Consider the following 22,135-nt stretch of genomic DNA (forward strand, 5'->3'; position numbering starts at 1 on the left):
GAGGTGAGTGCACCTAAACCACAACAAACTGTAAAAAACACTACAGTTTTCCCTACAATACAAAACTGCCGTTCTTTTCCGCCAATAAATAGCCAACGAAAACAGCCAACAACTTAAAGCCAAAGCCCACGTGCCACAAATTCTTAATACCAGGGCGGGAGGGTGGGAAAGCAAATCACCAAGAGACTTAAGATGGCCTCTCCTTCCCTATATATAGCAAACCCTCCCCCTAAAGAAGGCTGTACTTTCCTCACAGCTAGGTCCACCCCTCCCCAGATGTTTAACTCTTTCCTCTCCTATGCAGTCAATACTCTCTCCTAAACATCTTAGTGATATTTGGTGGACCCCTTTCTTTGAAAGTAAAGCATTCATAACCTAGAACCAGAAATAACGACACTGAGACTTGAATTTTGAAACCTCGGGCGCGCGCCCCACTGCTCTCTGTCACCACAAGGCCTCTTGTCTGGGCTCCTGCATTAAGAGCTCCATTAGCTTAACCTGGTTGATCACTGCCTCTCCCCCTCCCTCCCCGCTCCACACCGTGTTCCGGCTGCGGGGGAGAGGGCTGAGGAGACAAGGAGGAAAGCGGCGCCGCTGCGCGCACACGTGCGTGAGCGGCGCCGCGCGTGGGCGCGCGCGCATCCCACCGCTTCCGGTCCGTGCTTTCTCAGCCGAAGCGTTTGGGGATGACGCCGTGCGAGGCCCTGCGACAGGCCTCGCTCGGCTGGCCACCGTCCCCCGCCCAGTGCCCTCCCCCCGCCTGGAACCACTAGCCGGCCCCGGCAAGGGGGAAGAGCTGGGCATCGAACTCAGTCTCCGGTCCCTGGATGAGCGCCTGGCGCGGCGCGCTCCCGCGGGCACCCGGCACTGGGGCTTCCCCGGCCATGCCCGGAGGCAAGGGCTGCTGCCCGCCCACCTCCGGGCGGCCTGACTCCCTCTCTGATCCTCCTCGTCGGCCGCTCCCGCCAGTCACATCCGGCCCGGCTTCCGCCAGATCCCTCGAAGAGGCCCTAGGAGACGGGACGCCGTCCCCAGGGCCAGCCAGCTCGCCCCCGGAACCAGCCCCCACCGCCCGATGAGCGGTAACGGGCTGGGGTCCCGGCGGACCGTCGTGGGCGAGTGGCAGCCAGAGCACTGATGTGTGACCTAAATGCAGGGAGCTGACAATAGAGATGGCTACTGACTCTCTGTCTCAACACAGTGACTGGAATCATCAGGAAGTGTGAATGATTCGAGTCACTCACTGTTTCATGAGTCGAGACAGCAGCAGCAGCAGCTTCTCTCAGACAGAGGGAGGAAACTCTGTGTCATGTGTCCTTCAGTCAGTGTGTTCTGCTGTCTTTAGCTGTGATTGGCCAGAGGCTATACCAGGTGACACCCAGTGGGAGGGGGGAGGGAGCAGTCACGACTCACCAGTCAGTGAGTGCTCTGCTGCTGTGCCTGATCCATGTCATGAATCATGATTCATCCTGAGTCTGCCAGTGAGTTGAGACAGTTGTACACTGTGTAGACTCAGTGACTCAGTGAATGAATCTGATTCATGCAGCAGGAGGTGGAGCCCCTGTGGTACAGGGCTCTCGGCTCAGTGCTCACTGATCCTGCTCAGTGTGATTGTGGGTGGCAAACTCCCTGGAGGCTAGATAGTGGATAATATAATAAATCCAAGGCCACCTAAAATCATCCAATTAGCAAAGTATGCAAGATAAAAAAAAAAAAAAAAAAACGTTTTTATTTGGTTTAGTTACAGACTGAATGATGTGTTTCATGGCTGTTAAGCTTTCTCTCCTCAGCCAAAAGTAATGTCATATTCTATAACTAGTATGCAATAAGTGGTTATTAATAATATATCAACATAACAGTAAATCTATGTTAACATATTATTAACAATCAGGGCATAAGCAGCTGCCTCCCCCAGATACACTGTACAATCACTGCAGCTGAATAACTCCATGAGTCCAGCACTGATCCTCCAGCACTGGCAACTCACTGATTCATGTGCAGTCTCTGCAACACATTCCACTACAGATGAGTCATGACTCATGTGCCGAGACACTGACTCCAGACACTTCACTGAACTGAGTCATGTGTCTCAGCTCAGCTCAGTGAATCACTTTGCCCATGACTAGCTGACAAAACACTGAAATGTATAAATCCGAAAAAGAAAATGGGGGGATTCTGCAAAGCAGCACTCACCCCAAAGCAAATCACCAAGAGACTTAAGATGGCCTCTCCTTCCCTATATATAGCAAACCCTCCCCCTAAAGAAGGCTGTACTTTCCTCACAGCTAGGTCCACCCCTCCCCAGATGTTTAACTCTTTCCTCTCCTATGCAGTCAATACTCTCTCCATCTTCTTCTAGCCAGTGATCTCCCTCCTAGTCTAGATAGTGATCTCCCTTCTATACAGTAATCTCCCTCATAGCCATTGCTCTCTCTTCTAGAGACTGATCTCCCTATCCAATGATTTACGTTCTAGACAATGATCTCTCTCCTAGCTAGAGATCTCCCTTCTAGGTGGTGAATTTCCAAGCAGAAATGTTGCCAGGTATGCAGAATGCAACTTGTTTGCACTGGGTTCAGAAAAACTACATAGACCAGTCCATCATTAATATACAGCCGTTGTCATTTTCATGTTCATATGCAAGTCATCAGCGGCTTTCGTATCCATACACTGCCGCTCCTTCCTCATTCCTTGCCCCCATACCTAAGACATGTTTTCTATTTTTTTTTTACATTTTCATTTACTTATAAGGCATCAAGAAAGTCTGCAGCCCAGTACAGTGAGTGGGCAGAGAAGCATACTGCATAACATGGAGAGGTCCAAGAAGAAAAATACAGAACAAGTATAGCCAAATGCAGAACATCCTAGGAGCCTCCAAAGTCCCGTAGAGATTCACTGTCTCTGTACATTCTTCAGCACAGCTCCACAAGTTGTGTCACTAGAAAATGTGTGTTATATTGAGATTATAGATTTGTCTTTCAAGCACCGGGTGCACCCAGATTTATAGAGTCATACATCCAGATCTTCATGTCTCATGAATGTTCAGAATTCTGCATAACAAAACAGGAGAGCTCTTGCCAAGGGCAGCCACGAAAAGTGGTGTAGCACCACCTGTTGGCCACAAGTGGTATCAGGGCTGTTTCTAGCCAATTTGGCTCCCAGTGCGAGATTAAAAAATGCGCCCCCCCATGACATTAAAAAATGTGCTCCCCCCCACACACCTAGATGGGGAAAAAAAACTTGCGCGCACCCGACAAGGGGGCATGGCCTCATCTAAATGGGTGTGGCCTCATTTAAATGGGCATGGCCTCGTCTGAAAAGACTTCCTCACAATCCAGTTTTTGACCCTGCTCAAACAGATCACGACCACCACAGGAAAAAAAATTCTACCATATTAAGCCCCACGCAGTAATGCCCCCTGCACCATATTATACCACACACCGCAATGCCCTTGATACATTAAATCCCCACACTGCGGCAGGCAAGAGTCCCCATTTCACGCATTACGGCAGGTGTCCCCATTTTACACATAGAGAGAGAGAGAGAATACTTAGAGGCGATTACCGCTCTTCGGCCCGCCTCACCAGTCGCTCCTCGCGCCAGCCTTTCCCTCTTCCTAACTTGGATCCCCCTCTGTACTCCGCTCGGGGGGGGGTTTCGCGTCGTGACGGGGTTGCGTCGTGACGTAATGACGTAACCGCGTCATTCCGTGAAACTCCGCCCCCCGAGCGGGTTACTCGGGGAGAAATAGGAGGGGGCAGCAGGGAGCCACAGTTAGTGCTGCAGCGGGCGCCCAGTGCGGTTGCACTGCTCGCCTGCCCCAAGAAACGGCCCTGAGTGGTATTTATAGCTAGGTTTCCCCTTGCACAGTATGAAGTGATCTAGATATCCACAGAATCCCAATCATAAAGGAAGTGATGATATGATAGTGGAAGTGATGATATATATATTGCTGCAGCAGATACAATTATAAATGCCTGCTTCTGTGATTTTTCTTGTGCCCAGGGTTCATATTCATCTAAAAAGAGGCATTTTGCACTGATGAGGAGGAAGAAGAAAGCTGTGGAGAAGGTGAAACACCAGTCGGAGTACACTGTGGGCAGTCTGCAGATGCAGGTACATTCCCAGGCTGAATATGTCACAGTACTTCTTGTAAGTTGTGTCTTCTTACCCCTTTCAGACATAAGCAAAAACCCAGGATTTGCTGGGGCATTGCAAGTCGCCCCGGGTCCTGCTTATGTCTAAAAGGGTCAAACCTGGGTTGACAGTCCTGGGTCCGCAACCCTGCAATCGACCAGGGTTATATTGGGGACTTGCAACCTGGGTCAGTGCCCAGCTTATGTATGAAAGGTATGAACCGGGTCTTGATGTCCTGGGTCATGCCTAAAAGGAGTTCATTGGCGGCCAAAGTAGCGCTTGGAGACGACATCATCTCCATGCGTCCACTGCTAGATGGAAGAACAAGGACACTGAAAGAACAAGAGCCGGTGTGAAGGGTGACGACCTAGGAATAAACCGGGTCCATCGCCCAGGTGTGAACGGGGGAGTAAGTACTGAATCCTTTGCTTCAACTCTGTGTTCAGGGTCTGAGTTGGGTTAAAGTTGGAGTTTATATCTGAAAGGGGTATTAGTGGGTTGTGTCACGGAGTCACTGGTCCATGTTCTACCACAAGATTTCTTTAACCTGTGATCCTTCCAGAGGCGCAGGCACCAGCGTCTATTGGTGGTTGCCTGTCTGTGATTTTATGCAAATGCCATTACAATCTCCTTTCCTTGTGTACATCAGTGCATCTGAATGTGCAAGGTCTGAGGCGCAGAAATGCTAATACCATACTTAAACGTCACCCTTGGGCGCACCATTGAAACTTGCAGCAGCCCTATAGCAGGTGCAATATCTCCATCTGTCTATAGCCTCCTATATGAGCGGCCGATTGTGTACGTCTCCCAGTCACTGCCTAGAAACGGCCATCATTTTTTCATAACATTTCTGATGCCGTCCGTCTTGATTGCAGAAGTGGCTCTGTGCGTTCACTTAGGAATTTTTTGCACATGCACAGTTGCCCTTAATTTCTAGAAACTGCAGACTGGATTTGTTTATGCTACTGTATGCTTCAGTGCCCGTGGCCTGAGACATGGATTCAATGCCAATGCTTCATCAGAGAAGCAACTTTTTTGTACAGTGCATGTGTCAGGGTCTGGTTGCCCAGAGGTCCAGTGTTGCGACTGATGGTGCGTCTTTGTACGCAAGTGGTGGGATCAGACTGCTAATGAGGCTGCTTATTTCTCCTAAAGTCAGTGACTCAGGGCCTGATTCAGATTTGTACGGAAAATTGGAGCCATCGCAAAGTCTTCAGCATCTGCGTAAACATACGCAGCACTGATGCAATAATGAGGAACGTCGACTACCCGAAAGAGTCTATGGTCCCGCAGACTGGCCACGGAAGTAGCGACGCAGGCTTCATGTTCCTCTACGTACAGCGAAAGGCGACATGCCCTATAAATGCCCGTGACACTCCTGCATTTTTGCCACTACTCCCCGTTATCTCCCCCAAATAGTCCCTTCCTGTCAACTACTCTGTAAGTGAATCCTCACTGCAATCGGCATCAAAAAGGTACCTTGACGCGTGTGCAGTGTGATAATCGCTCAGTTGCGTGAACTTCGGCATTGGGTACAAACATGAATTAGGCCCTCAGTCGTGGTGGAAACTTTCACAAATATATGGCAGAGTACGAGGAGAAACTTACAGATGAGTAAACAGAGCAAATCAAAAAGAGGAAATAAAGTACAGTTTACTCTGCTCATGAACACAAAGTCATTCCAATTTAGGTCCAATACAGAATGGTTCCATTTTCACTATAGCTACATTGCAGAATGTCACACTTAGCTTATTACAATCTTTAGAATGTCCCTTTTGTCTAATAAAATGTCAGCATTTAATAAGTAATTGTGCTCAGTGTGTCCTTGTACCAATGTCTCTGAGCTATTTTCGTTACTGCTGCTCCACCGTGTGGCCTGGATAAGTACTGCAATCGTACTGACTGCTGTATCTCACATTTTCACTTGACCTACAGGTGGATGATCTTATTGAAACGATTGCAGACAAATCTAGCAAGCTCTTGGCACAGAGGCACGAGGAGCTCCGTCAGTGCGAGACTCTGGGTGATGAAATCCTTCGGTCTTCCAAACAGTTCCAGAGAATCTCCAAAAAGAACACACAGAAATACAAGTTTAAAAATGTTTGCTTTCCCTGTATCTGCTGCTGTTACTAGTGTTAAATACTCAGCTGTTGGCTGAAGTCTCGACTCTCAACATCAACAACTCCACAGTGTATATCAGGATCAAACTCTCGATCTGTAAAATGCGATTATAAGACAAAATGTAAAAAGGAAAGTCTCCCAATTACAGCAGCAGCCCCGGACCTGGATGCCCACTTGGCGAGTGAAGTGGACTGTCAGCATACCCCATTACAGCCTCATTTGCATTGCCATGCCTCTACCCTATCCACCTGTGATGCATCACTCACCCGCACCATCGGTTCGATGCGATGTATAGCTGGGATAAGTAGCAATTCACGTATACTCACCTCTCCTGGCAAAGTGCTGCTGTGTCCAGGGCTCCAGCGACGCTGTCTCCTCCGGCGGTCCCCTCCTGCAATGTCCGGAGTCAGCCAGCGGATCCATCTGCGCATGCGCCGCCTGTTGACCTCCCGGGAGGCCGCAGGGACTGCTGGGAGGTCAGGGGGGCGGATCCAGCGCCAGGTTCGGACAGAGAGCAGGGAAGCGCAGTTACCACACTGCAGTTCAGGTAAAGCCATCCTGAGATGGCGAACCTGAACTCCATGGAGAAGCGGAAAGCTGACCTTTACGTTGCTTCATGAATCACTCACCGTACTAAAGTATGGTGAAGCGATTCAGGCACGGAGCGGGGGGTGCGGCTGGAGAAGTCAGGGACTTCTCCATGGTAACTCGCTCTGTGAATTGCGGTAAGCAGAGAAAAGCCCTGTTTAACGCAAAACATGGCTTTTCTCTGCTTTATGAATAGACCCCGTAAAGTGGAACTAGAAACAGTGTGGGACTGGGGCATGCAGGGCCCACCGGGGGAATGCTGTTGTAGGGGCCCATGCTTAAGGGTGGTGCCAGGCTGCACTGGGGCATGGCCAGCCACCACAGAGGTTTGGATAACTATTACAGAGTACATGTTCTGTTCCCCTTGGTAAATATATAATAACAATATTCTTGTGAAGTATAATGCATAATGAAAGTGCACTAGGATAGAGTCTAGAACCTGATCCCTAGAGGAGGAGGGCCCACCGGCAGTGGGGCCCACCGGTGGTTTCCCCTGTTCCCCTGTGGGCCAGTCCAACCCTGACTAGAAATACACTTAACAAATGAAAGCAACATCAATGTATATAAACTTTCTTTTAGCTACTCAGGACAGCTAAAACTCAAAATGTATTATAGCAATGCAAAGCTTACATTTATATGTGTTTGTGTTTGCTATGATGGGATGGAAAAAGTGATAAATAAACAGTTGCTATCGCGGCAATCAGTAGTACCTGGGGGCGTGAAATAATCAAATATGGCAACATGCATTGAATAACTTCTGAATTAAATTCTGGCTAAACTGTACAGTGCTGTCGTTAGAAGGAACAGCTCACCCTCAGATGCAAAAATGATCATAATTTAATTCCCCCACATGTAAAATGCTAAGTATATGTTTGTGTTATTGCAAACAGATGCAGATGGGCGCAGAGTTACATCTGTGCCTGTCCAAGCTGTATTATTAGCGGGTGACCGAGAATGAGCCGATGGGCTTGCCGACCAGTCCGGTTCCACAGAGAGAGACAGGAAGGCGGCGCGCGTTTACCATGAAGATGTGGGCGTACCGCGAGTCAGGTGGGCATGGACTCACCGTGCACACCCGCCCAGCCCAAAGCATGCGTCTCCATGGATATGGGGGCGTGCCGCAAGTCCATACCCCTCCTGACGCACGGCCAGGTCCGGCTTAAGGTCTGTGGGGGCCCCTGGGCAACAAATTTGTGGGGCCCCCACACACTGTCCTCACAACTGCAAAAAAAACATCGGAGTAGGAGTACAGCACTTACCTGTCTCCTCTCCGTTCTCCTCGGCAGCTGAGCTGTTCCTTTACTGCTGCGGCTGCAGAGGAGGTTCACTCACAGCAGTGTGAAGTCTCGCGAGATAATGTCAAATCTCGCGAGACTTCACACTGCAGTGAGTGAAGCTCCTCGGCGGCCGCAGCTGTAATGGAACGTCTCAGCTGCCGTACTCCTACTCCGATGATTTTTTGCAGTTGTGAGGACAGTGTGGGGGCCCCAGGACGACCGCCCCTTCTGCCACGCCGTTAATCCGGCTCTGCACACAGCAAACCCCCATGCATCGTGTCCATGCGCCCCCCTGTGACATGCGCGCGGTGCCCGTGACGTGTGCGTGTTCACAAATGCCAGGGCCGATTCGGAGCCCCGGTTATGTAACAGTTTTCCTGCGCATATGCAGCTTCAGCATGCGGCAGTGGGGGGGGGGGGGGGTAACAGATGATCCTTCCCTGAAAGAAACCCCAATGCTACTATTGGCTAAAGCCATTTACTATTGATGTTAGCTATCTGAGGCAAGCTAAGCATCCACCTCTGAAGCAGCCCCTATACGTAAATGTTCTACATTCATGTGTTTTATTTTGGTGTAACTTTTTTTGCACCCTACTCTGCATCGGGTGGTCTTCTGTTTGCCGGCGGTCGGGCTCCCGGCGCTCAGTATACCGGCGCCGGGATCCCGACAGCCGGCATACCGACACTTATTTTCCCTCGTGGGGGTCCACGACCCCCATAGAGGGAGAATAAAATAGTGTGGCGCGCGTAGCGCGCCACCGTGCCCGTAGCGTGGCGAGCGCAGCGAGCCCGCAAGGGGCTCATTTGCGCTCGCCAAGCTGTCGGTAAGCCGGCGGTAGATTTAAGGGACCCTCCACACTTAAAGGAAGCAGTTTGCACCCAGTGGCGTAAGTTCGTCACAGTTGCCCGGAGACAAGATAAATATTGGTGCCCCCCATTTCCTATATTAAGGTAAAATAAGAATTTACTCACCGGTAATTCTATTTCTCGTAGTCCGTAGTGGATGCTGGGAACACCGTAAGGACCATGGGGAATAGCGGGCTCCGAAGGAGGCTGGGCACTCTAGAAAGATCTTTAGTTAACAATAGCTATGTACAAGTATTGCAGATAAACCGCACTTGGGATGGGCGCCCAGCATCCACTACGGACTACGAGAAATAGAATTACCGGTGAGTAAATTCTTATTTTCTCTGACGTTCTAGTGGATGCTGGGAACTCCGTAAGGACCATGGGGATTATACCAAAGCTCCCAAACGGGCGGGAGAGTGCGGATGACTCTGCAGCACCGAATGAGAGAACTCCAGGTCCTCCTCAGCCAGGGTATCAAATTTGTAGAATTTTGCAAACGTGTTTGCCCCTGACCAAGTAGCTGCTCGGCAAAGTTGTAAAGCCGAGACCCCTCGGGCAGCCGTCCAAGATGAGCCCACCTTCCTTGTGGAATGGGCATTGACAGATTTTGGCTGTGGCAGGCCTGCCACAGTATGTGCAAGCTGAATTGTACTACAAATCCAACGAGCAATAGTCTGCTTAGAAGCAGGAGCACCCAGCTTGTTAGGTGCATATAGGATAAACAGCGAGTCAGATTTTCTGACTCTAGCCGTTTTGGAAACATATATTTTCAGTGCCCTGACAACGTCTAGCAACTTGGAGTCCTCCAAGTCCCTAGTAGCCGCAGGCACCACAATAGGCTGGTTCAGGTGAAACGCTGACACCACCTTTGGGAGAAACTGGGGACGAGTCCTCAATTCTGCCCTATCCATATGGAAAATCAAATAAGGGCTTTTACAAGACAAAGCCGCCAATTTTGATACTCGCCTGGCAGAAGCCAAGGCCAATAACATAACCACCTTCCACGTGAGATATTTCAGATCCACGGTTTTTAGTGGTTCAAACCAATGTGATTTTAAGAAACTCAACACCACGTTGAGATCCCAAGGTGCCACAGGAGGCACAAACGGGGGCTGACTATGCAGCACTCCTTTTATAAATGTCTGAACTTCAGGTACTGAAGCTAGTTCTTTTTAAAAGAAAATCGACAGAGCCGAGATCTGTACCTTAATGGAACCCAATTTAAGGCCCATAGTCACTCCTGCTTGCAGGAAATGCAGAAATCGACCTAGTTGAAATTCCTCTGTTGGGGCCCTTTCGGCCTCACACCATGCAACATATTTTCGCCATATGCGGTGATAATGAGTTGCTGTAACCTCTTTCCTGGCTTTAGTAAGCGTAGGAATGACTTCCTCCGGAATGCCCTTTTCCTTCAGGATCCGGCGTTCAACCGCCATGCCGTCAAACGCAGCCGCGGTAAGTCTTGGAACAGACAGGGCCCCTGCTGCCGCAGGTCCTGTCTGAGTGGCAGAGGCCATGGGTCCTCTGATATAAATTCTTGAAGTTCTGGGTACCAAGCTCTTCTTGGCCATCCACGAGTATCGTTCTTACTCCTCGCCTTCTTATTATTCTCAGTACCTTTGGTATGAGAGGCAGAGGGGAAAACACATAAACCGACTGGTACACCCACGGTGTTACCAGAGCGTCCATAGCTATCGCCTGAGGGTCCCTTGACCCGGTGCAATATCTTTTATAGCTTTTTGTTGAGGCGGGACGCCATCATGTCCACCTGTGGCCTTTCCCAATGGTGTACAATCCTATTGGAAGACTTCTGGAGGAAGTCCCCATTCTCCCGGGTGGAGGTCGTGTCTGTTGAGAAGATCTGCTTCCCAGTTGTCCACTCCAAGAATGAACACTGCTGACAGTGCTAACACATGATTTTCCGCCTATCGGAGAATCCTTGTGGCTTCTGCCATCGCCATCCTGCTTCTTGTGCCGCCCTGTTGGTTTACATGGGCGACTGCCGTGATGTTGTCTGATTGGATCAGTACCGGCTGGTTTTGAAGCAGAGGCCTTGCCGGCCTCAGGGCATTGTAAATGGCCCTCAGGTCCAGAATATTTATGTGTAGGGAAATAATCTGACTTGACCAAAGTCCCTGGAAATTTCTTCCCTGTGTGACTGCCTCCCAGCCTCAAAGGCTGGAATCCATGGTCACTAGGACCTAGTCCTGTATGCCGAACCTGCGGCCCTCTTGAAGATGGGCACTCTGCAGCCACCACAGTAGAGATACCCTGGTCCTTGGAGACAGGGTTATCAGCCTATGCATCGGAAGATGCGATCCGGACCACTTGTCCAACAGGTCCCTCTGAAAAGTTCTTGTATGGAACCTGCCTAATGGGATTGCTTCGTAGGAAGCTACCATTTTTCCCAGGACTCGCGTGCAATGATGCACCGCTACCTATTTTGGCTTCAGGAGGTCTCTGACTAGAGATGACAACTCCTTGGCTTTCTCCTCCGGGAGAAACACTATTTCTGGTTTATGTCCAGAACCATCCCCAGGAACAGTAGACGTGTCATAGGAACCAGCTGTGACTTTGGACTGTTTAGAATCCAACCATGCTGTTGTAGCACTTTCCAAAATAGTGCTACCCCGACTACCAACTGCTCCTTGGACCTCGCCCTTATAACGAGATTGTCCAAGTACGGGATAATTACAACTCCCTTTTTTCGAAGGAGTATCATCATTTCGGCCATTACCTTGATAAAACACCCTCGGTGCCATGTACAGTCCAAACGGCAGTGTCTGGACTTGGTAATGGTAATCCTGTACCACAAATCTGAGGTACTCCTGGCGAGGATGGTAAATGGGGACAAGCAGGTAAGCATCCTTGATGTCCCGGGAAACCATGTAATCCCCCTCGTCCAGGCTTGCAATAACCGCCCTGAGCGATTCCATCTTGAACTTGAATTTTTTTATGTATGTGTTCAAGGATTTTAAATATAAAATGGGTCACACCGAACCATGCGGTTTCGGTACCCCAACCCGTGTGGAATAGTAACCCCGTCCTTGTTGAAGTAGGGGCACCTTGAGTATTACCTGCTGGGAATACCGCTTATTAATTGCCTCTAGCACAGCCTCCCTGCCTGAGGGAGTTGTCAGCAAGGCATATTTTAGGAAACGGATGGGGGGAGACATCTCGAATTCCAGCTTGTACCCCTGAAATACTACTTGAAAGAAACAGGGATCCACCTGTGAGCGAGCCCACTAATTGCTGAAATTTTTTGAGACGGCCCCCCACCGTACCTGGCTACACCTGTGGAGCACCCGCGTCATGGTGTGGACTCACAGGAGGCGGGGGAAGAATCTTGATTCTGGGAACAGGCTGACTGGTGCAGCTTTTTCCCTCTACCCTTGTCTCTGTACAGAAAGGAAGCGCCATTTGACCCGCTTGCTTTTCTGAAGCCGAAAGGACTGTACCTTTGTCTGTGAGGAAACCTGAGGTAAAATTATTTCTTCCCAGCAGTTGCTGTGGATACGAGGTCCCAGAGACCATCCCCAAATAATTCCTCACCCTTATAAGGCTCTCTATGCGCTTTTTAAGTCAGCATCACCTGTCCAGTGACAGGTCTCTAATACCCTCCTGACAGAATGGACATTACATTTATTTTGGATGCCAGCCGGCAAAATATCCCTCTGTGCATCCCCCATATATAAGACGACGTCTTTAATATGTTTTTATGTTTGCCAACTAGTATCCCTATTTGACAGGGTCACCGACCACGCTGCAGCAGCACTATCTGCAGGTCTCAGTCTAGTACCTGAGTGTGTAAATACAGACTTCAGGATAGCCTCCTGTTTTTTATCAACAGGTACCTATTAAAGTGGCCGTATCCTAAGACGGCAGTGCCACCTTTTTTGACAAACGTGTGAGCGCCTTATCCACCCTAGGGGATATCTCCCAGCGTAACTTATCCACCTGGCGGGAAAGGGTACGCCATCAGTAACTTTTTATAAATTACCAGTTTCTTAACGGGGGAACCCACGCTTTTCACACACTTCATTTATTCATCTGATGGGGGAACAAAACACTGCCTGTTTTTTCTCCCCAAACCTAAAACCCATTTTTAGAGGTGCTTGGGTTAAAGTCAGAAATGTATAACACATTTTTTTATTGCCGGGATCAAGTCACAGATGTTCCTAGTGGATTGTGTATATGTCTCCACCTTGTCGACACTGGAGTCAGACTCCGTGTCGACATCTGTGTCTGCCATCTGAGAGAGCGGGCGTTTTTGAGCCCCTGAAGGCCTTTGAGACGCCTGGGCAGGCGCGGGCTGCGAAGCCGGCTGTCCCACAGCTGTTACGTCATCCACCCTTTTATGTAAGGAGTTGACACTGTCGGTTAATACCTTTCACCTATCCATCCACTCTGGTGTCGGCCCCACAGGGGGCGACATCACATATATCGGCCTCTGTTCCGTCACCATATAAGCCTCCTCATTCAACATGTCGACACAGCCGTACCGACACACCGCAGACACACAGGGAATGCTCTAAACGAGGACAGGACCCACAAAAGCCCTTTGGGGGGACAGAGTGAGAGTATGCCAGCACACACCAGAACGCTATATAATGCAGGGACTAACTGAGTTATGTCCCCTATAGCTGCTGTTTTTATATATAATGTATACTGCGCCTAAATTTAGTGCCCCCCCTCTCTTTATTAACCCTTTGTAGACTGCAGGGGAGAGCTAGGGAGCTTCCTTCCAGCGGAGCTGTGAGGGAAAATGGCGCCAGTGTGCCGAGGAGATAGGCTCCGCCCCTTTTTCGCGGCCTATTCTCCCGTTTTTTATGGAATTCTGGCAGGGGTATTTACCTCATATATAGCCCCTGGGGCTATATATTGAGGTATTTTAGCCAGCCAAGGTGTTTTTATTGCTGCCTCAGGGCGCCCCCCCCAGCGCCCTGCACCCTCAGTGACCGGAGTGTGAAGTGTGTGAGAGGAGCAATGGCGCACAGCTGCAGTGCTGTGCGCTACCTTGGTGAAGACAGAGTCTTCATGCCGCCGATTTTCCGGACCATCTTCTTGCTTCTGGCTCTGTAAGGGGGACGGCGGCGCGGCTCCGGGACCGAACATCAAGGCTGGGCCTGCGGTCGATCCCTCTGGAGCTAATGGTGTCCAGTAGCCTAAGAAGCCCAATCCGGCTGCAAGCAGGCGAGTTCGCTTCTTCTCCCCTTAGTCCCTCGCTGCAGTGAGCCTGTTGCCAGCAGGTCTCACTGAAAATAACAAATTCTAAGACTATAACTTTCTAAGAGCTCAGGAGAGCCCCTAGTGTGCATCCAACCTCGGCCGGGCACGAAATCTAACTGAGGCTTGGAGGAGGGTCATGGTGGGAGGAGCCAGTGCACACCAGGTAGTCTAAGATCTTTCTAGAGTGCCCAGCCTCCTTCGGAGCCCGCTATTCCCCATGGTCCTTACGGAGTTCCCAGCATCCACTAGGACGTCAGAGAAATATATGTATGTGCGTGCGTGCGTGCGTGCGTGTATATGGAGTGTTTTGAAAAAAATGATATACTGTATTTATACATTTAATTGTCTTTTATTTTAAATCACACATTTCTTAGCAGTCATACCCAGGATTAGAACCCATGACCTGTTACACTAACAGCAGACACTTTACTGATGGAGTTATTTGCTCCTGTAGAGGAAGCATGAGAATTCTAACTATATGAAGTTACGTGTAATTGTCAGAGAAGTAGCTTCAAATACTGTAGTTAGAATTCTCATATTTCCTATACAGGAGCAAATACATAGCGTCATCAGTAAGGTGCCGCATCCAGTGTAATAGGTTGTGGTTTCTAATCCTGGGTATGACACTTGTAAAATGTGTATATTCAGTATAATAAAGTGGGTGTGATTTGTAAGGTGCAGGGACCAGTGAGGAAGTCGGCCACTGAAAAGACAGCGGCAGCTATCAATTAGCTTAATTCAATGGTGTCACAGAATGGGAGGAGAGGTGCTCCCTTCAGAGCAGGAGCCCGGCGGCAGATGACTCCGTTGCCTCCCAGAGTTCTGCCTCTGTTTGCACCCACTATCATATATGCAGGTGTTGTGGGGCAGCTCCTGGCAGAGTTCTACTTCCCAGAGCCAGTGGCCCTGTCTCCTAGTCATGATATCATGACATCACAGGTTTAGGGGACAGAGAGAGCATAGTGTCACCCTATTATGGCACTGTTAACTACTGTCATGACATAGGGAAATTTGTATATACACCTATAGGTACATCAACAATTTGGTACAAATTTGCACTAAACCATTCCTCATCAATGGGACTTTTTGTTTTATTATCTAATTTACACTGGACAGATAAAAGCGAATTGCTGATTTGTGGCTATGGTTAGTGTAAAATTACTTAATACAAGTCCATAAATAACATATAATAGAGGTTGAACTCGATGTACAATTGTATTTTTTCAACCTCAACAACTATGTAACTATGTAAAGAGATGCAGATGTGTAAAGCACAAGTACACACAGAACTAAAGTAACTGGGTTCTGTATGCTATACCGGTCATCGGGATGGCGGTGGTCACATGACCGACACCGGCATCCTGACACTAAAGATCCCGACGGCAGGGGGGGTAAGCACTTTTAACCCCCCACACTCCTCAACCCTAAACCACCGGGGGTGGCAATTAGGGCTATATATATTGAGTGTATATTCGCCGTGCAATTGTGTGATCGCATGTGTACGGCGAGCTGCTAAAAAAACCTTCAGTCAACAGACAGCTGCAAATCCGTTCGTACCTCACTCACCAGTGAATTAATTTTCTAATGCGGGCAGCCTGTGCGCAGCCCAGGACTTACTTCTACAGTGTGATTAGAACAGGCTGATCTGGGCCGGAGCTGACGTCACACATCCGCCCTGAAAATACTTGGGTACGCCTGCGTTTTCCCTGACACTCCCTGAGAACAGTCAGTTACCACCCACAAACGGCCTCTTCCTGTCAATCAGCATGCGAATGGCTGTACAATTAGAATTTTTGCACCAGCCTGTCGCTGACCGGCGATGCCCGTTGTTGTTTGCCAATTTGCGGTGCATACGCATGCGCAGTCTATTGCTGATCGCCCGCTGTGCAAAAACGCACAGCAGCGATCAGGTTTGAATCGGGCCCTACTGTATGTCTTCTGTGGGAAACATCTGATGGGCACATATGCAATTTTCTGACACTGATTAGTGACATTGCTGGGAAAAGAAAGCAACAGCTGTCTATGATATTCACTGTCAGAGATCAAAATCAACATCATTAAACAGACAGTGGTGAACAGTTAAAATAAAAAAAGGAGAATAAATGACGCAGACCTAGTGGAATAAGAAGTATATTAAACATTTGGTAGCATACATTTTATATATAAAACAATAATAAGATTTTACTCACCGGTAAATCTATTTCTCGTAGTCCGTAGTGGATGCTGGAACTCCGTAAGGACCATGGGGAATAGCGGCTCCGCAGGAGACTGGGCACAACTAAAGAAAGCTTTAGGACTACCTGGTGTGCACTGGCTCCTCCCACTATGACCCTCCTCCAGACCTCAGTTAGGATACTGTGCCCGGAAGAGCTGACACAATAAGGAAGGATTTTGAATCCCGGGTAAGACTCATACCAGCCACACCAATCACACCGTATAACTCGTGATACTATACCCAGTTAACAGTATGAAATATAACTGAGCCTCTCAACAGATGGCTCAACAATAACCCTTTAGTTAGGCAATAACTATATACATGTATTGCAGACAATCCGCACTTGGGATGGGCGCCCAGCATCCACTACGGACTACGAGAAATAGATTTACCGGTGAGTAAAATCTTATTTTCTCTGACGTCCTAAGTGGATGCTGGGACTCCGTAAGGACCATGGGGATTATACCAAAGCTCCCAAACGGGCGGGAGAGTGCGGATGACTCTGCAGCACCGAATGAGCAAACTCTAGGTCCTCCTCAGCCAGGGTATCAAACTTGTAGACTCTTGCAAAAGTGTTTGAACCCAAATTTGTAAAGCCGAGACCCCTCGGGCAGCCGCCCAAGAAGAGCCCACTTTCCTCGTGGAATGGGCTTTTACAGATTTAGGGTGCGGCAGTCCAGCCGCAGAATGTGCAAGTTGAATCGTGCTACAGATCCAGCGAGCAATAGTCTGCTTAGAAGCAGGAGCACCCAGCTTGTTGGGTGCATACAGGATAAATAGCGAGTCAGTTTTCCTGACTCCAGCTGTCCTGGAAACATATTTTTCAGGGCCCTGACTACGTCCAGTAACTTGGAATCCTCCAAGTCCCAAGTAGCCGCAGGCACCACAATAGGTTGGTTCACATGAAAAACGGATACCACCTTAGGAAGGAAGTGGGAACGAGTCCTCAATTCCGCCCTATCCATATAAAAAAATTAGATAAGGGCTTTTGCATGATAAAGCCGCTAATTCTGATACACGCCTGGCCGACGCCAAGGCCAACAGCATGACCACTTTCCACGTGAGGTATTTTAGCTCCACGGATTTAAGTGGCTCAACCCAATGCGACTTCAGGAAATCCAACACCACGTTGAGATCCCACGGTGCCACTGGAGGCACAAACGGGGGCTGACTATGCAGCACCCCCTTAACAAAAGTCTGAACTTCAGGCAGTGAAGTCAGTTCTATTTTGGAAGAAAATCGATAGAGCCGAAATCTGGACCTTAATGGAACCCAATTTTAGGCCCATAGTCACCCCTGACTGTAGGAAGTGCAGAAATCGACCTAGCTGAAATTCCTCCGTTGGGGCCTTCCTGGCCTCACAGCACGCAACATATTTCCGCCATATGCGGTGATAATGGTTTGCGTTCACTTCTTTCCTAGCTTTAATTAGCGTAGGGATAACTTCCTCCGGAATGCCCTTTTCCTTCAGGATCCGGCGTTCAACCGCCATGCCGTCAAACGCAGCCGCGGTACGTCTTGGAACAGACAGGCCCCCTGCTGCAGCAGGTCCTGTCTGAGCGGCAGAGGCCATGGGTCCTCTGAGATCATTTCTTGGAGTTCTGGGTACCAAGCTCTTCTTGGCCAATCCGGAACAATGAGTATAGTTCTTACTCCTCTCCTTCTTATTATTCTCATTACCCTGGGTATGAGAGGCAGAGAAGGGAACACATACACCGACTGGTACACCCACGGTGTTACCAGAGCGTCCACAGCTATCGCCTGAGGGTCCCTTGACCTGGCGCAATATCTTTTTAGCTTTTTGTTGAGGCGGGACGCCATCATGTCCACCTGTGGCCTTTCCCAACGGTGTACAATCATTTGGAAGACTTCTGGATGAAGTCCCCACTCTCCCGGGTGGAGGTCGTGTCTGCTGAGAAAGTCTGCTTCCCAGTTGTCCACTCCGGGAATGAACACTGCTGACAGTGCTAACACATGATTTTCCGTCCATCGGAGAATCCTTGTGGCTTCTGCCATCGCCATCCTGCTTCTTGTGCCGCCCTGTCGGTTTACATGAGCGACTGCCGTGATGTTGTCTGACTGGATCAGCACCGGCCGGTGTTGAAGCAGGGGTCTAGCCTGACTTAGGGCATTGTAAATGGCCCTTAGTTCCAGAATATTTTTGTGTAGGGAAGTCTCCTGACTTGTCCATAGTCCTTGGAAGTTTCTTCCCTGTGTTACTGCCCCCCAGCCTCGAAGGCTGGCATCCGTGGTCACCAGGACCCAGTCCTGTATGCCGAATCTGCGGCCCTCTAGAAGATGAGCACTCTGCAGCCACCACAACAGCGACACCCTGGCCCTTGGAGACAGGGTTATCCGCCGATGCATCTGAAGATGTGACCCGGACCACTTGTCCAACAGATCCCACTGGAAGATCCTTGCATGGGACCTGGCAAATGGAATTTCTTCGTAAGAAGCTACCATCTTTCCCAGTGCTCGCGTGCATTGATGCACCGACACCTGTATTTGTATTAGGAGGTCTCTGTCTAGAGACGACAACTCCTTGGACTTCTCCTCCGGGAGAAACCCTTTTTTTCCTGTTCTGTGTCCAGAACCATACCCAGGAACAGTAGACGCGTCGTAGGAACCAGCTGCGACTTTGGAATATTCAGAATCCAGCCGTGCTGTTGTAGCACTTCCCGAGATAGTGCTACTCCGACGAACAACTGCTCCCTGGACCTCGCCTTTATAAGGAGATCGTCCAAGTACGGGAAATTATTTCGGCCATTACCTTGGTAAATACCCTCGGTGCCGGGGACAGACCAACGGCAACGTCTGGAATTGGTAATGACAATCCTGTACCACAATTTTGAGGTACTCCTGGTGAGGAGGGTAAATAGGGACATGCAGGTAAGCATCCTTGATGTCCAGTGATACCATGAAATTCTCCAGGCTTGCAATAATCGCCCTGAGCGATTCCATTTTGAACTTGAACCTTCGTATATAAGTGTTCAAGGATTTCAATTTTAGAATGGGTCTCACCGAACCGTCTGGTTTCGGTACCACAAACATTTTGGAATAGTAACCCCGGCCTTGTCGAAGGAGGGGTACCTTGATTTCACCTGCTGGAAGTACAGCTTGTGAATTGCCGCCAGTACTACCTCCCTTTCTCCGAGGGCAGCAGGCAAGGCTGATGTGAGGTAACGGCGAGGGGGAGTCGCCTCGAACTCCAGCTTGTATCCCTGTGATACTACTTGCAGAACCTAGGGATCCACCTGTGGGCAAGCCCACTGGTCCCTGAAGTTCCCGAGACGCGCCCCCACCGCACATGTCTCCACTTGTGGAGCCCCAGCGTCATGCGGTGGACTCAGAGGAAGCGGGGGAAGTTTTTTGATCCTGGGAACTGGCTGTCTGGTGCAGCTTTTTCCTTCTTCCCTTGTCTCTGTGCAGAAAGGAAGCGCCTTTGACCCGCTTGCTTTTCTGAAGCCGAAAGGACTGTACCTGAAAATACGGTGCTTTCTTAGGCTGTGAGGAAACCTGAGGTAAAAAAATTTCTTCCCAGCTGTTGCTGTGGATACGAGGTCCCAGAGACCATCCCCACACAATTCCTCACCCTTATAAGGCAGAATCTCCATGTGCCTTTTAAAGTCAGCATCACCTGTCCACTGCCGGGTCTCTAATACCCTCCTGGCAGAATGGACATTGCATTAATTCTGGATGCCAGCCGGCAAATATCCCTCTGTGCATCCCTCATATATAAGACGACGTCTTTAATATGCTCTATGTTAGCAAAATATTATCCCTGTCTAGGGTATTAATATTATCTGACAGGGTATCAGACCACGCTGCAGCAGCACTATTCATGCTGAGGCAATTGCAGGTCTCAGTATAGTACCTGAGTGTGTATATACAGACTTCAGGATAGCCTCCTGCTTTTTATCAGCATGCTCCTTCAAAGTGGCCGTATCCTAAGACGGCAGTGCCACCTTTTTTTTAAAACGTGTGAGCGCCTTATCCACCCTAGGGGATATCTCCCAACGTGACCTATCCTCTGGCGGGAAAGGGTACGCCAGCAGTAACTTTTTAGAAATTACCAGTTTCTTATCGGGGGAACCCACGCTTCTTTACACACTTCATTCACTCATCTGATGGGAGAACAAAACACTGGCTGCTTTTTCTCCCCAAACATAAAACCCCTTTTATGTGGTACTTGGGTTCATGTCAGAAATGTGTAACACATTTTTCATTGCCGAGATCATGCAACGGATGTTCCTAGTGGATTGTGTATATGTCTCAACCTCGTCGACACTGGAGTCAGACTCCGTGTCGACATCTGTGTCTGCCATCTGAGGTAATGGGCGTTTTTGAGCCCCTGATGGCCTTTGAGACGCCTGGGCAGACGCGGGCTGAGAAGCCGGCTGTCCCACAGCTGTTACGTCATCCAGCCTTTTATGTAAGGAGTTGACATTGTCGGTTAATACCTTCCACCTATCCATCCACTCTGGTGTCGGCCCCACAGGGGGCGACATCCCATTTATCGGCCTCTGCTCCGCCTCCACGTAACCTTCCTCATCCAACATGTCGACACAGCCGTACCAACACACCGCACACACACAGGGAATGCTCTGACTGAGGACAGGACCCCACAAAGTCCTTTGGGGAGACAGAGAGAGAGTATGCCAGCACACACCAGAGCTCTATATAATCATGCAGGGATTAACACTATAACTGAGTGATTTTTCCCCCAATAGCTGCTTGTATACACATATTGCGCCTAAATTTAGTGCCCCCCCCCCCTCTCTTTTTAACCCTTTGAGCCTGAAAACTACAGGGGAGAGCCTGGGGAGCTGTCTTCCAGCTGCACTGTGAAGAAAAAATGGCGCCAGTGTGCTGAGGGAGATAGCCTCGCCCCTTTTTCGGCTGACTTTTCTCCCGCTTTTTTCATGGATTCTGGCAGGGGTAATTTATCACATATATAGCCCTGGGACTATATATTGTGATGATTTGCCAGCCAAGGTGTTTATATTGCTGCTCAGGGCCCCCCCCCCCCCCCCAGCGCCCTGCACCCATCAGTGACCGGAGTGTGAGGTGTGCATGAGGAGCAATGGCGCACAGCTGCAGTGCTGTGCGCTACCTTGTTGAAGACCGAGGTCTTCTGCCGCCGATTTTCCGGACCACTTCTTGCTTCTGGCTCTGTAAGGGGGACGGCGGCGCGGCTCCGGGACCGAACGATCGAGGTCGGGTCCTGTGTTCGATCCCTCTGGAGCTAATGGTGTCCAGTAGCCTAAGAAGCCCAAACTATCTCCAGTCAGGTAGGTTCGCTTCTTCTCCCCTTAGTCCCTCGCTGCAGTGAGTCTGTTGCCAGCAGATCTCACTGTAAAATAAAAAACCTAAAATATACTTTCTTTCTAGGAGCTCAGGAGAGCCCCTAGTGTGCATCCAGCTCAGCCGGGCACAAGATTCTAACTGAGGTCTGGAGGAGGGTCGTAGTGGGAGGAGCCAGTGCACACCAGGTAGTCCTAAAGCTTTCTTTAGTTGTGCCCAGTCTCCTGCGGAGCCGCTATTCCCCATGGTCCTTACGGAGTCCCAGCATCCACTTAGGATGTCAGAGAAATATATATATTTTTTATTTATTGAAGCATGAATAAAAAAATACACTGTTCACAAGACATGTATGTACAGAGTGAGTACAATAAAATATTAACATTACATATATTACCGTGTAGCGTCAATCATTAAT

General features: G+C 49.4%; 2 protein-coding genes across 4 annotated transcripts in view; one reads left to right on the top strand and one right to left on the bottom strand.

Moving 5' to 3' along the window:
• Positions 1-7,523, top strand: part of C9H3orf49 (chromosome 9 C3orf49 homolog) — a 75,346-nt gene extending 67,823 nt beyond the window's left edge. Inside the window, exons 4-5 of the mRNA XM_063938916.1 lie at positions 4,006-4,116; positions 6,073-7,523. Of these exons, the coding sequence (XP_063794986.1) occupies positions 4,006-4,116; positions 6,073-6,270 (309 nt within the window). The 3' untranslated portion in view covers positions 6,271-7,523. The remainder of the gene's footprint in view (positions 1-4,005; positions 4,117-6,072) is intronic.
• LOC134958358 (cadherin-related family member 3-like) overlaps positions 1-22,135 on the bottom strand; it is a 419,058-nt gene that overhangs the window by 389,093 nt on the left and 7,830 nt on the right. The window lies entirely within an intron of this gene.

The sequence above is a fragment of the Pseudophryne corroboree genome, chromosome 9, assembly GCF_028390025.1.
Source record: "Pseudophryne corroboree isolate aPseCor3 chromosome 9, aPseCor3.hap2, whole genome shotgun sequence".
Lineage (NCBI taxonomy): Eukaryota > Metazoa > Chordata > Amphibia > Anura > Myobatrachidae > Pseudophryne > Pseudophryne corroboree.